Below are 15,840 nucleotides of genomic sequence, written 5' to 3'. Positions count from 1 at the left end.
GACTGTCCTGATTCTCAAAGTACAGCCTGCAACCCTAAGGCCTGCATGATGAGAGTCCTAAATGTATTTTTAATGTTTAAGTACAAGCAGTTTGCAAACTCTCCTTTAAAAGCTTAGCTAAGCCTTCAGATAGGAAAAGCAGTAGGATTTTGCCTTTCAGAGGCTTATTTTTTCTCTTTAAGGTGTTGGCTTTTGACCTATTTATCCACAGAAATGATACAGCAAGGCAAGCTTAACTATGCCTAGAATAAAGCTGGGATACTCAATCCTTCATCTCATGCTGAAGGGTGGCTGAGAAGGAATGCAGTTTTCCCATGCAGCTCTATATATCCTCAGTATAGGCATGTGGATGCCTAGGCTGAGCAGACACTGCTTACTGAAAAGTCTCTGATCAAAGACACAGGTGCACTTTGAAGTTGAGTACCCATAGGGCCACTTCACTACCCATTCTCTTCACCCAAACTAATTCATATAAGTTAATGGGAGTCTTACTATTAAGTTTCCATGGGAATTGGAGCTGCCTCTAAAAACATTAATGGAGATCAGCAAAGGCTGTGATTCTGAGTGTGGCTGAATTACAGAATGCAAGGAAATTACCAGTCAGCCTTCTTTGTCCATAGTGCTAGCACCTGAATGCAGATAAGGCCCAGTGAAGTTAGTAAGTTACATGTACACAGTCAGTGGAAAAATTTGGGCCCTTGCATATCTTGTGCTGTTATGGGTGCCTGAGTATTTTCTTCTCTAGCAGAACTGTGCTACCACCAACATAAGAGGAGCATTCCCTGCTCTGGCCTTAGCTAAATTAGGTTGTCAACCTTTTGCAGTCACCTAATGACAACAATGACTAGTCCTGTTACTCACTGGGTTTTTCCCCCCCTTGTACTGTTCAATGTGAATGCATGGATATAACAGGAGAATGTTCTTGATGTACAAGTTTAGTGCTACTTTCTGGGAGGCTGAAAGTTCAAATACAATTTACTATGTTATCAATTTAATCAGGAAACAATTAACCTAGGGCCACATCCTCCTGACATAATTGGACCCCTATAAACTAGTAAGGCAGGAGGCAGATTTAATTATGAACCAGAAGAGAGATACAGCAAAAAGGACAGGTGTCAAGCACTGATTGAGCTCCACTGAGCATTCTGCAGAGAAAACTCAGTTTAACAAGTGTTGTAATAGGAACAGCCTTCTGCTATACTGGCTTCATTTTTGTGGAAGGGGAGGAAATAACAAGGAGCTGTTCAGAATGGAAAAAGGAACCTTGAGAGGGAGTAATTGGAACTGTTCACTCATTATGGAATAGCAATGGAGTAGTTTGTTCCAGAATTTCAAGTTAATAGAAAGCTGTAAAGTGAGCAGGCTGGATTGGTATTTCAATTTCAGCAGCTTTGGGGGCCTATCGTGATTGTTTAGAATTGCATGGATTGAGTGTCAAGTCAAGGTTTCTGTGTACTTATATAAAATGCTTTTAAATATTTTAGGCTGTATGCAGCATGGACTGATTCTGATTACCTCTGTAATTTTTGGTCAGTTAAGTGGTAGAATGTGACTAAACATTTGTGCTAGAATCCTTGTACTGGAGCAGCAGAAATCAAGCTTGGCAACTTTGATTTAACTGACTTTCACTGCCTCATACCATAAAATGCCTGCTTTCTTTCTGCAGGCTTCTAGTGCCTGTCAGCTAAAAAGCCTGTCTGAGTGACAGTAATTAGTCCAATACATAAGCAAAAGGGGGGTGAGGTAATGATTAGAGTCAACTGCAAATATCAGTGGCTTTACTGACTTACTATGTAAGATTTCTTAACAGCAAGTGGGGAAAGGTCTGAGATATCACCATAGGAGTGCAGATGTCCTGGCCCTGTATAATACAGGGCCCAAACAACTGCACAGGCTGCCTCAAATAAATGTTTGCTAGAGCTAGGGCATGCACACAGTGCAATGGAAAACTGGCAGTCTCAAAATACCCCCAAGGAATAAAATACTTGCTCTTACTGCTTCTATACCTAGCTCTACTGCTAATTCATTTAGGTCTGAGCAAGTCTTAACCCTATTCAGCTATAGAATGGGGTAGCACCTCAGAACTGTTACCTTATGCTTCTGAGTGCTTTTAGATCAGTAGTGGAGTGTAACTCATTTTCAGTGGAAGAAGTGAGGAAAACCTAGAGGCTCAGCTTCTACATAATTCTGAAGCTGCTATTCCATGCTTACTTTCACAGCCACATGTTCTAAGAGTACATCTCTTGGTTTGTTTCTTTAAGTCCACTTACAATAAGAGGTATTTGGACAGGCTGCTGGTCTGGGATTCAGGAAACCCAGCTACAAGTGACTTCACCCCACTTCCAGAATGATACAAAAACAATTCATGATCTTACTGAAAATCTATTGAGTATGTGTTTGATCTTTAAAACTTAATAGATCTTCCTAGCCTGGGGCAGTAAGTTTGATTAGTTATTGTACTGGAAAGGCACTCACATATACACAGCCTTCAAATTCACAGTAAGTACCTCAAGGATAAAATACTTAATGTCCCTAGGATCATCTGGGAGGTACATTTAAGGGTTTAAAAATTGTTAGCTACTTTTTCAGAATTCTAGTGAAAGTGATCTAAATAAGTGCACAATAGTGAAACTCATTACATAAAGTATTTTAATACATTGCCAAAATTGCTACATATTGAAAGTCGTCCCTTTGCAAATTGATAAAAGCATGGAATACAGAAAATTCTCCATACACAGCATAAGACTTTACATATAGATATTTGTATATCCATTTTTAATAATTCCACTCAGTCTCCACAATACAGCAGGAATTTTGGTTTCTCTACTTTCCATTTTTAGTACTGAACATTCGTTCCTAGGAAAAAAGAATAATCTTCAGTTAATTTCCAATAGTCCTAGATAAGTCTGGAAATTGTAGTGCTTTGACACTAGACTAAGCCAGTACAATAGTAATTATGCAGTCAACATTAGCAGTGTCTACAACTGCTATGAATATACATGCAGATTTAGTACAGTCAAGATGCTATTAAATTCACCTAATTATTTCAATTGGTATTTTAAAATAGTTAAGACTATAAAACTGGACCTTAAATATGAATGTTATCCCAAGTGCCCAGCAGTATTTAGACTGCACTATGGCTAGATGAGTCAGCAGGTGACATTCTGAGGAGTTTGTATGGCTGTCAGAAATTTCTGACAATCTGAAAATTAAGTTTCTGCCTCAAATCACTAATTCTATATCAGTATTGGTGTCTGAGGCACACTAAAATGCAGTACTTCCATAGTGATTAGGTGTAATTTTGGCAGTAAAACACTTATGATTTACAGGATGCATGGGGGGAAAATGTTTGTTTACATCTTGCATTAGTGCTCACAGGAGGTATAACAAGACAGTTACATATACTGGGTATTCTCATTCCAATGTATGAGTTTCATATGCTATCTAGGCAGCAAATCATCTTTGCACATAGGAATGGTGACTTAATACTTATCACAATTTGTATACAATGAACACTGTTTTAAGAATAAAGACAGCACCACACTTCACTTGTGGGTCAGCTGGTGTCATTCTGAAAGGTCTGGAAAAGGGGCATATAAATTGTTGAATTACCTTCAACATTCTCTCCAATTTAATTGCATCAGCAGCAAATTTCCTGATCCCATCTGATAATTTCTCCACAGCCATTTGGTCTTCTTTATGTTCCCAGCGGAATGTCTTCTCATCCATGTGAATCTTCTCAAGGTTAGATGTCTGAGCTATACAAAAAAGGGAGTCGTAACAATCTCAAAAAAGGCAAAATCCTTCATTCAAATACAAGATTGCTATCCAAAAATAAATGTTCCTTAAACTTCCTGATGTAATCCCCCATTAGCTGAAGTTTGAAATCCGCTCCCCCACCCCAATGCACACTGCTGACAAGGTTGTCAGGGAGACATTTTGGGGAGTAAATCAGATATTGTTGATTCTGAACTCTTATCTTAAGGGAAGTTATCCTGCTAGTCTAAAATTTAGGCTAGGGCATTCATGTTTCTCATGTTTGTATCTGGCTCCTAATGACACTAAACTTTCAGCCCACAGTACAAAAATGTTACACAAGACACTGGACAAGAGAAAGGACTCAAGCAAACGGTTCCAATTATTCAGCAGATGCCTAACAAAAAGCTCAATTGATAACAAGCCTGCCCACTGCTTAGAGCCTTTAATAGAGCTCATGATTGCAGCTGTGCACAATTCCCAGTCTGAATTTTGTAATTTACTATTTGTTTATAAAGCTAAGAGGAAGGAAAAATGAGTGGTACAGCTACCAGGACTACATGCAAGAGCCACCACAGCAAAACATTGCTAAACCAAATAAGTTGCAACACTTTAGTACCATTTCAAGAGAGATTGGTTTTTAAAGACTCTGGGTTTCAAATGTTGACTGTTGTATAGGTGTATGATCTCTTCTAACCTTACTTGAAGTCCTTCAGATGAATTCCATTCTTGCAGAATTAGTGTTAAACTAAGTTTCTTGCTCGAAGGATTTTACAAAATGCTTCGAGTCCCAGGATACAAATTAGAGGTGGTTTCTCCCTCCCAGCCCACCAATTTTTTTTTGATTTTATAAAAGTATCACTGTTTAAACTGAATCAGACATCTTGACTTGAATCTGGGGTAGTTACTGGCTAATGCATGCGAAAGGACCCAAGATATTAAGTAAACTGAATATAAATGGTGTGGAAAAGCCTTGATTCCCTCAACAGCAGTGCCACAAGGACTGCTGATTGCCTTGTACTGTCTTCATGACCACCATGGCTGTTACTGTAGATGAGCCAAGTCTTACCCCTTTAAAAAAGTGTTTGGATAGAGGCAAGAAGCATTAAGTTTAAGCTGAAGTTATGTACTACCACTTACCAAAGCTGGCTTCTTCCATATATCAGCTATGTTCAGTAGTAAAGAGGAGTCTCGGGATTATGGAACAAGTCTGTATTATACAAGGAAAGAAAAACTTACCATCTTTAGCACTGAGTGTGGGAGTTAGCTTGGTGTTCTCTTTACTGAGCTCTCCCAGAAGCTTAGGTGAAATGGTAAGATAGTCACAGCCTGTCAGTGCTTTAATCTCCCCAGTGTTTCGGAATGAAGCACCCATCACAATAGTTTTGTAGCCAAACTTTTTGTAGTAATTATAGATTTTAGTGACACTCTTCACCCCTATGAAGAAAACACTGGTGATTTTCAAGACAAGTTTTAAAATGCAAAGATTCTTAAATTAGAGAAGTTTTAGTACCCAATACTGTATTTTCTAGAGGAGCATTCATAAGAGAAGATTTAAAAAGTAACTTGTAGTGAATTTTCCCCAATTACATTCAGAGACAAGCTTACCTGGGTCTTCTGAGGGCTCAAAAGTCTTCTTGTCTGTGTTTGCAACATGCCAATCCAGGATACGCCCTACAAAGGGGGAAATTAGGGTGACTCCAGCTTCAGCACAGGCCACTGCCTGAGCAAAGGAGAAGAGTAAAGTCATGTTGCAATGGATCCCATACTCCTCTTCCAGAACCCTGCCAAAAAAAAAGTCATCTTTGACTGGGGGGCGGGGGGGGAACGACAGGGGACAGACTCCATTCTATCTACAATCAAATAATTAGTTTAATAACTTCATAAAGTTAAATCACTAGTTAATTACTGAACTATAACATGTTACTGAGCTCAAAAGCAATGATCTAGCACCAAAATGAGCATTTGTCCCATGAATAAAAAAAAAAAAAGTCTTGCTCATGTTAGATTTAACCCCACTAACTGAATTTACTGGTGCATGGTTCTCAAAACAGCCAACACAGTGATAGGATTTTTTAAAATTTTCATGACCGGCCATTAGAAGCATTATATAAATTAAAAATAAATGCCAGCTACAGACACTTACTTGCCTGCCTGAATCCCCTCCCACGTTGATGACAGTTTTATGAGAATGCGATCTTTACCAATTCCTGCTTCCTTATAAAGGTCAATGAGGCGCTTAGCTCTCTTAATCATTCCTTCCTTATCAAAGGACAACCTTTGAAACAAAGACATTGATCCAAGTTAAACATTTGTCGTCTTGTGTCTATATCCCAGATCCATCTTTTTCTAGCTTCCACCAACAGATAATAGTAGATGATGCATGCTCTCATATGGAGTAACAGTGGCTATCAGAGTCTCTAATTTAGCCATAATAACCAGAAAAAACTATCCTGCCTCCTGGATTAAAATTTAACTCCCAATAAATAGCTTTTCTATTTGGGGCTGTAGTTAAAGTGACCCAAATTCTAAAACATTCTTGAGGATTAAGTGGGCCCAAAGCTCAACAAAACCAAAGAGGTGTCTCAGGGAAAATTAAAAAAAGCTATTGCTTTAATTTTCATTAAGAATTTAGATGCTGAAAAGGTAGAAGAGAATCATGGAAGTTAACAGGCCTTACCCCATGTGCACGTTAAAAACAAAAGCCATAGTGTACCATTTTGTAAGTTTTGGTGGGAGAAGGGCAAAGAAACGAAAAACGTAACTCAACTCTTATGTTTAAATCAGATGCCTGAATTTTTGTCCAAGAATGGTTGGTAGAGAATGTGATCTGTGCCTTAACTATTCCGAAGGTGAACCCTATTTACAACTGCCTTGAAGATTAACCCCATTTCATACTTAGTTTTGTCTAGCATGCAATAAAAACCTAGACAGACAAATTGTGACTTCACAGTTCAATTAAACAGAAAAGGTAGCAATCTAAACTCTGAACATTTCACTGTTACAAGATGAGCTGATTAGGAACACTCTGGTTACAAGATGCCTACAAATCTTGCTCTGGTTCAGAAAAGCCAAACCTTGCATCTACTTCTGTGGACACACGACCTGGTATCCTCTTCAGTATTTCTGCCCCAAACAACACAAAAAGTTTGTCACTTGCATTTTGGACCTGTTCGTCTTCTGACCTGAGAGAATGAAAATGTAATTAGTGAAATGAGAGAGACTGCAGCTAGTATCCTAAGTCTGTCTCCCTCCACATACAGTTCAAGCCTTTAAATCAGAGTAATTCTCCCATTCATTATTTATCTACTCTGGTCTTTTGTCCCAGCTATGCTTCACCAATACTACCAGTGTCCATATGCCATTTGTTTCTCTCACAAACATCTGTGCTTTCTTTCATGATGTTACGTATTCATGGAATGCTTTCCCGGAGCAAGCCCACAAAGCTACTTCAAAAGGGATCTAAATTAGAATGAAGACTCACTTCGCTTCACAGGGTATGTCTACACAGCATCTAGACACCCACGACTGGTCTGTGCCAGCCAACAAGCTCACACTACAGGGCTGTTTCACTGTTCTGTGGGCTTCTGGGCTCAGGCTGGAGCCTGGCCTTCAGGACCCTGCGAGTCCCCCTCACCTTTCAGGTTCCTGGAGCTCCTGGGCTCCAGCCTGAGCCTAGAAGTCTACACAGCAATGAAACAACTTCATAACCAGAGCCCCATGAGACAGAGTCAGCTGGCACAGGCAAGCCATGGATTTTTCTTTGCTAGGTAGATATACCCATAATGTTTACCAGAAACTACTCATTGGGGTAGTCTTTACAGTGCTGAGAACAAAACCTCACACTGGATTATACACTTATCACATGTAGCCTGTCACCATCTTTGCTGATGTGTATGTTGCATCCCTTTACCTACACTTTGTTACCTAGTCTTCTAGACTAACTTCTAAGGAGCAAAACTCATGTGTTTGCTTAGGTTATGAAAATGCCAAACACTATGGCTGCTACTGCAAATAGTTACATAAGGCATCAGCTGTCATAACTGTAAGCCTAATTAAATTAGTAGTCTTACTTACCCACCAAGTTTTTTTCCATACTCAATAGCATCCTCTACTAATTCCTGGTAAGCTGGCATTTGAGCCGCAGCTAGTATCAAGGATGGGTTTGTAGTAGCATCCAGAGGCTTGTACTGATCAATTGCTACAAAAATAAAGATTGCTAGTTTAAAACAGGTTACCCAGCCCGACCAAGTATGATCCTACTACTGTAGGATCAGTTAACATGCCTCTTAAGCAATAAAATCTGTATCAGAGTTAAGTGTTTTCTTGAGGCAGGAATGGTGCAGTTTAGAGGCTTCCTGCAAGTCTTGGGAATGGTGCCAAAAGGAGTCTATACCAGAGGGTCTCAAACTCAGAGGGTCACACTCAGAGGCTTGCTGTGTGAAAAGGGTCACCAATACAAAAAAGTTTGAGAACTACTGTACAAAGCGATGACTGAAAGCTATAGTGAAAAGATCAAGCAAGGTTTATTTAGTACTTAAGCTCTACTGTTTCCAAAGAGTAACAAACCATTGGTCAAGACACTGTAGAAGTTACTCATCTATCTTGTGGATAAGGGAGAAGCGGTGGATGTGGTATACCTAGACTTTAGTAAGGCATTTGATACAGTCTCGCATGATATTATTGATAAACTAGGCAAATACAATTTAGATGAGGCTACTATAAGGTGGGTGCATAACTGGCTCGATAACCGTACTCAGAGTGGTTATTAATGGCTCCCAATCCTGCTGGAAAGGTATAACAAGTGGGGTTCCGCCCAAGGGTCTGTTTTGGGCTGGCCCTCTGTTCATATCTTCACTCAACAACTTAGATGTTGGCATAGAAAGTACACTTATTAAGTTTGTGGACCATACCAGACTGGGAGGGATGCAACTGCTTTTGAGGAACAGGGTCAAATGATCTGGACAAATTGGAAAATAGTCTGAGGTAAACCAGATGAAGTTCAATAGAAACAAATGCAAAGTCCTCCCTTAGGAAGGACATCGTTTCAGACATACGAATGGAAGAGCTGTCTAGGAAGGGTATGGCAGAAAGATCTGAGAGTCATAGCAGACCACAAGCTAATATGAGTCAGTGTGATATGTTCGCAAAAGCAACTTGATTTGGGTGCATTAAACGGTGTGCTTAGAACTAGACACAGAGAGTCATTCTTCTTGCTCTACTCTACGCTTCGGTTAGGCCTCAACTGCTGTTATTGTGGGTCCAGTTTCTGAGGCCACTGCATATTCAAGAAAGAATGTGGAGGAAACTGGAGAGTGTCCAGAAAGAAGAGCAACAGAATGATTAGTAGGTCTGAGAAATGAGCTATGAGAAGGCCTGAAGGAATGAGGTTTATTTAGTTTGGGAAAGAGAGAGACTTGAGAGGGACACTGATAGCACAGTTTCAGGTATCTAAGGGTGTCATCAGGAGGAGGGAGAACAACTTGTTCACCTTTAGCCTCTATATAGAACAAGAAGCAAGGGCCTTAACTGCCAGCAAGGGAGGACTCTTAGGTTGACATTAGGAAAACAGTCCCTCTGTCAGCGGTAGTTAAACTACTTGGAAATTGAAACACACCTAGGAGGTGTGGAATCTCCCATCTCTGAGAGAATTCAAGAGTACGGTTAGATTAAATGTCTATCAGGGATGGTCTAGACAGTATTTGGTCACTTGCCTATGGAGGGCAGGAACTAGACTCAAACCTCTCAAGGTCCCTTCCAATCTTAGTCTATGAATCTTTATCTAGGTTCAGTGGCGCCCAGCAGGAGCAAGCATTAGATCTCACTGGGCCCAGGGCAGAAGCCATTAAGCCTGTCGGTTGAAACCTGGGCCTGCAGCCCACCACTCCGCGGCTGAAGCTGATAGGCCTGAGAAATGATAGCTTGATCAACCCCAGGCAACTGGGCCTGCTGGCTCCCCTTCTAATGCTCGGTCCCTAGGTTTTACATGCAGAAACCAGTTATGACACTACAGGTGGGCCTGGAGTTTATAGCATGCTTGGGGGCCCCCCCTCACAAGTAAAAGGTTTGAGAAACCCCTGTTCCGATGACTTGTTACCACGTGGTTTTTACTGTACACGTCTGTTCCAACATGCCTGGTTAGCTGAAACAGTTTCTGGGCATCAGTGTTTGACTCAAATGCCTTATAAGAGAGGTCACTATAGAGACATAAGGTATCTGAAAAAGCTTAAATGTCAAATTACGAAAAAATTTACCCAATTTGTTTTTTGCTGAACACTTTTGCATTCCAAGAGGAAAATTTTCATTTTAGAATCTACTTTAATTTTACAGTATATGCCCTCAGAAACATCGTACAGAAAGCTAGCTTCCTTCAGTTGCTTTAAGTAAGTGATCTTGGTTTCTGTTCCATGTTCATCTTACACACAGGTCCTTCAGATAACGTTTTTCCAGTTTTTTGTTCATCATCCATGTTTTATCTGACAACACAATGCAACTCCAAGATGGGTAAGCACTGATAAAGCTCATTTATCCTTTTCAGCATCCTATGCATTTGCAATACACTTCTGGGTAAAGTATCTTACAGGACTCTAGCAACATATATACTGCTTGTCATGTGTTACTGAAGTCTGTACAACTCAGTTATGCCAAAGATTACAAGCAAACATATGACACTTCTGACATGTCATCTGGATATATGATAAGGACTGACTTTTCCAGTATATCCTACCTATAAAAGCAGTGTCATTCGGCACTTTCCAGTCACTAATTAGGATGTCAACACAATTGAAGGTAGAGTTCAAAAGTTCGCTCCCTATAATAAGGGGCTACATTTCAGCCTTCCAGAACAAGTTTTCAGCAAAGGTTTAAATGCAGATCTGAATCCTGCTCACTGCTACAAAATCTGTTTAATGTTGACTGGCTGGAGAATTGTGCAGAAGAATAAGTACATGCTGTTCTGGCCCATACTGCCACACCAACAAGAGCAGAAGACAAACTAGGGATATGGCTACACTCGAAACTTCAAAGCGCTGCTGTGACAGCGCTTTGAAGTGTGAGTGTGGTTGCAGTGCCAGCGCTGGGAGAGAGCTCTCCCAGCGCTGCATGTACTCCACCTCTTCATGGGGATTAGCTTGCAGCGCTGGGAGCTGTGCTCCCAGCACTGTTTACACTGGTGCTTTACAGCGCTGTATCTTGCAGCGCTCAGGGGGGTATTTTTTTCACACCCCGAGCGAGACAGTTGTAGCGCTGTAAAGCATCAGTGTAGCCAAGGCCTAAGTTTCATAATTTATCAGGTGTTCTTGGCTTTTGCTGGGAACACTGCTTTTCTGCAGATGGAGACAAGAGGCACCTGGCCCAATGTTTCAGTGGAAGCACACAGGTGGTCAGGACTAGAATGGTCCTTTGCTCCTTAGACCAGAAATTTTCCCTATTATAGAGTGCAATAAATATTTATCAACACTTGGAAAAAAATACACACTGCTGGTGACTGGTGTCAACAGCTGCAGCTGAACCGGTACCAAGCACTAACTGCAAATGTAGCCAAGGACAAACTACAGAATGGTTTTAAAGTGCATGGTTAAAACTTGCAGCTAGACTGTGCTCAGCACCTGTTGCTGACTACAGTATGAAATATGTATTATCTGTTGACAAGGCTACAGAGTCAAAGTTTTAAATTCCCATACCCTCAGACATTAGATCCTAGAAGTTCTGTTAATGGCCACCACTAGCCATACTTGATAGTGCTGAAGATTCAGAAATCAGCAGATATTCAAGTTAATTCATGAATTCATGTATTAATGTAAAATATATGGGTTACATCTGGATTCAGAACACAGCATCATTGTAAGAACTAATTTTTCTTTGTACAAAAGTTATGAGACTGACTTGGCTACCTCCTTGGGACTTTCAAGGCTCAGGAGAGTTAATCCCTTGTCTCCATAGCACCTAGACATCTCCTGTGAGGACTGTGGCTTGTATAAAAACAAGTTGGTTCAAAATTTTACATGCATTAAAGTTTTGTCCAATTAGACAAAACCAAGATATCAGGGGAGTTAAAGATCTCATGTGGTTCTTGATCACCTCTGCCCAGGGATCAGAGTGGACTTGTGTCCTGGCCAAATGAGAGCCTGAGAAATTCTTCCTTAAAATCCTTGTGGTTTCCACATAGTTGCCTTCCCCTGAAAATTGTTATGAGCTTGTTTCACTTAAACCTCTACTGCTCCCTGCTGCTATTTGTACCCACTGTTCACTGCTTGTATTTATTGACTTTTAGCAACCATTCCCATCAGCAAAGTCTGCTCTCTCAGCTACCTTCAGCACTACTGAGTTCATGCTGCAGGAACCTTGCTGTGGCTGCTCTTCCTATATTCTTTTGCCCTATGGTCCTCTACCACACAAGGCCTACTCCTGGGGTCAATTAAGATGCTCAGAAGCCAGCGCCCCATATCAGGAGTTACCAGGTTTGTATAACCTACTCTAATGCCTTCAAAATATTCATTTAAAGTGTATTTTTACTTTGTCTTTGGGTCACCAATACTGAACCCCACCAATTACTTGTTCCCCTACTTTTTTCTGAATCTTAGATGAAACCCAAGTACTGTACCAAAACTACTGTACTATACTCTTGGTCTTAATATAAGTCACTAAATGAGACTCCCATTACTAAAGGCCTTTGGACACAAAGCTAAAACATGATTCAAGACCAAGTTAACTAAGCCTGCATATACAGATAACCCCCAACTTATGCAAGGCTTTCTGGAATGGAACAATTGCATAACTCAAATTTTGCATAGCTGGAAACACATACCTGTACATTACATAAAAATTTCCGCAACTTGAAAATCCTATTTCTGACTTATGGAACTTTTTCCATAAGTGCAAATGTGCATAAGTCCGATCTTGGCAGAACATCTGTATTTCATTGAAGTTGGTGAAGCAAATCCTCAATTTTAAGTGTACTGAGTACACTATATTATACCGTACTCTTTAAATCCTGTAGCAAAATCATTTGTGTTTAAGATCTCTTGTACAGAAAAAAATCTAGCCCCACCCTTTTTAAATTAAGCAACATGAGTGTTTACTCATTTTCATGCTAAATGAAACAAAATTCCTCTTACATTAACTCCTCTCTGCCTCTCCACTGTTTTGTTTCACCATGAGAAAAGTATACAGGAAGCCATTAAAAAAAATCAAAACCAGCCAAATAAATAAAATGTAACGGCTTTCTGAAGAGAAATGAAGACAGCCAGTCTTGTTAAAATAAGCCTTGTTTATAAAAATTATAAAAAATTAGAAATATTTCCAATTAATTTACCAAACCCTGATTTGATCAGGAATGAAATATTTGAATCAGAATCAGGGTGTTAAAAGTACCAAGGACCATTAGTTTCCCAAATGGATAATTTAAACAAGATTTATGGTACATATAAAAATTAACTACTTGTTGATGGTAATAAATGCTAGCTCAGAGCCCTTCACTTGTTTCCATCATCAATTTAAAGATAGCTGCACTCAGGAGTTCTGGTGATAACAGTAACTAGAAGAGTAGAGCTAAAATCATTTAATACACCTTGAAACAACCATGTTTTTGCATTTTAATAATGCAAACAACTTTTTAAGATCCTAGTTCAAAGGTCAGTGCTAGGAGGTCATACTTATGACATTTGTTTATAGGAGCAGTACACAGGTTATTGCAGTGAGGCCACATTTCCAGTAACACACCTGTACCCACACATGCACTGCTAACCATTTCATATTAGTACTTTGGATTTTTACAGTCACTTCCATCCACAGAGCCAGAATTATTTTACAAAGCTAATTATCAGCATGAGGCAGATATTACCCTCATTTTACATGTGAATCATAGGAAGGCTGACTTCCCAAGTGAGTCAAAGGAAGTGGGTAGAAAAGATGGTATTAAGCATGTGTGATTTCTGCTACTGGGCTGGTATTGTGGTGAAGGCCCTTCTCCTGTTGTGAATTCTTCAATTCCTGATGTATGTATATAGTTTTGTTCAGTGTTCTTGTGTTGAGTCCAACTCTTCTCTGTACTAGCAAATTGCACTGCCATATAACCATAGGATCCCACTGTGTCCTGCAAGACTGACCACAATTTGCAGAAGGCTCTTATCCTCTCAATCTGCAAACTCACCACCCATCACACATTAAGCAACTGGGACATTTCAGTCTTTCATAACACCACACAAGTAACAAAACAGCTTTAGGCAAAGAACTCTTAGCCAAGTTTAACAAAGGGTTTTTTTATTACAAGGTTATGTTCTCCAAGTAGATTACAATTTAGACTAAAATACTTAGATTATATCTACTCGAGAGCTGCCAGTAGCACTGCTGTACCTATACTGTAAGGTCTCTTGTGTAGCTGCTCCCAGTGACATAATTAAGTCATCCTCAAAGAATAGTAGTAGCTATGCCAGGGTAGAAGTTCTCACTGACATAGCACTGTGCACTCTACCACTTATGCAGGTGTAATTTATGTCACTCAGGCAGGTGGGATATTTGCTGACATAAGTGGTAGTGTAGACATAGCCTATCCTAAGTCTTCCCTTCCATCAGGGAATGATTAATTCCCACTCAATATTTTATTCTCACTACATGCCATCTCCCATGGTGAAAGTTAAATGAGCAAAACATAAATGGAACACTGAACACGTGAGGCTGTTAGTGAATATGGGAAACGCTGATTCCACTCACCAAGACCCCAAAACTCAATAGGATGGTTACACTTTGCCAAACAGGGAGTCAATCCGAGGAAGGGGCTATTAGTAGCAAGTGACCAGGACCTTGCTTCCCCTTACAGGCAGCACGAGTTAAAGCAAAGCAAGGCCTCCACCTGCCTGCCAGACCGCGCCCCTCCATGAGGTATCCCCTGCCCTGCTGCTGCGCTCCCAACCCCTCACCCCCACTTCATACTGAGACCCCACGATCTGAGTCAGGTGAGAGGCAGAGGCAGCCCCACCCCCCTGGGAGGGAATGAGCCGGAGGGTCTGGCCCCCACAGAGCGGCCGCGCACGCTCCCGCGGCCGCGGAGGAAGGACTGGGCCCTCAACCGCCTGCCTCAGGAGGGGCGGCGGCACCCAGTGGTTCTAGCGAGCCGGGGAGCACGCACGTCCTGCCCAGCTATCAGACCCCTGGAGCAGCCGCCTTCCCGTCATGCCTCCCCCCTCGCCAGAGCCGAGCCCGCCAGAACTCCGGGCTCCCCTCCCGTGGGAGTGTGGAGGAAGGGGCGGGCTCGCCCACTGTCCCTGTAGGTGGGGGAGAAGGAATCAATCATGGGGCACTGGGACCAACCCCCGCCCTAATGGGGGTAACGGGCCCCTCATGCCTCGCGGGGGCGGGTGGAGGGGTGTGAGCTCACCATGGAAGTCGCCGGTGTCCGCCACCACCGTGGTGTGCTGCTTAAGCTGTTCCAGTGCGGACTCCATCTTCGGCCGCTTCACGGGAGACACTGACATAATCCGTTAGGGGCACCGGCCCAGAGACCCTTTATATACCCGCCGAAAGGCCACCCAGCGCGCGCTTGCCGCAGCCGACGTCCAACAGTAGCGCCAGTGGGAGGAGACGGCGCCCACGAAGCGCGAGACCGGCGCGGAAGGCGACTCCTGCGGCGACGCGCGCGCCCCCGCCCTGACAGCCATTCACCACCCGGGGGGGGGAGGAGGTAATAGCCAATCAACAGCGAAGCGAGAGGGAACCAGCCAATCAGGAAGGGGGAGGGAAGAAGGCATCTGGATTGGGTGAGTAGGTAGCGTGTGAGAGTTAATACACCCTGGAGGTTGCTGAGCATTAGATGGTGACCGTTCACCTTATCGGACGGGGGAGGGGGAACTGTGGGGGCGGGGCGAGAGGAGAGCTACCCCTGCCCCAGGAGAGGAGGCAGCGGGTCATAAGGGCGTGCAGGGCTGTGCAGGGTCTGGCCTGTGCCCGAGGGTGTCACGTGGGTCCTCCCGTGAGTGACGGGTGTGACACTGTCTGCTGGGGCTGGGGCTGGGGCTGGTGCGTGAGCAGTTTCGTAGCTGCCCTGGAAGTTACCTGTTAAGAGCTGTGGCTAAGCCCTGGTCCGCAGGA

At 42.1% G+C, this 15,840-nt stretch overlaps 1 protein-coding gene across 1 annotated transcript; it reads right to left on the bottom strand.

The window, feature by feature from the left end:
• Window positions 1-2,632: 2,632 nt before the first annotated feature.
• LOC116838752 (transaldolase) lies at window positions 2,633-15,357 on the bottom strand. Its single transcript, XM_032804193.2, has 8 exons — window positions 15,131-15,357; window positions 7,834-7,957; window positions 6,834-6,941; window positions 5,903-6,034; window positions 5,365-5,540; window positions 4,996-5,193; window positions 3,613-3,758; window positions 2,633-2,856 (listed from the first exon to the last, which is right to left on the bottom strand). Exons 1-8 carry the CDS (start codon window positions 15,225-15,227, stop codon window positions 2,824-2,826), a joined length of 1,014 nt encoding a protein of 337 aa, XP_032660084.1. The 5' UTR covers window positions 15,228-15,357; the 3' UTR covers window positions 2,633-2,823.
• Between the last annotated feature and the right edge of the window lie 483 nt (window positions 15,358-15,840).

Source organism: Chelonoidis abingdonii, chromosome 4 (assembly GCF_003597395.2).
Source record: "Chelonoidis abingdonii isolate Lonesome George chromosome 4, CheloAbing_2.0, whole genome shotgun sequence".
In the NCBI taxonomy this organism is placed as follows: Eukaryota; Metazoa; Chordata; order Testudines; family Testudinidae; genus Chelonoidis; species Chelonoidis abingdonii.
This window is presented reverse-complemented; position numbering and strand designations above follow the sequence as displayed.

Bases quoted from the DNA above. Each gene is read 5' to 3' on its own strand.
- LOC116838752 (XM_032804193.2), bottom strand. From the start codon at position 15,227: ATGTCAGTGTCTCCCGTGAAGCGGCCGAAGATGGAGTCCGCACTGGAA. The intron at 6,942-7,833 runs GTAAGTAAGACT...TCATTCTCTCAG, and splicing joins TATGGAAAAAAACTTGGTGG to GTCAGAAGACGAACAGGTCC. The intron at 2,857-3,612 runs GTAATTCAACAA...CTTTTTTCCTAG, and splicing joins AATTGGAGAGAATGTTGAAG to GAACGAATGTTCAGTACTAA.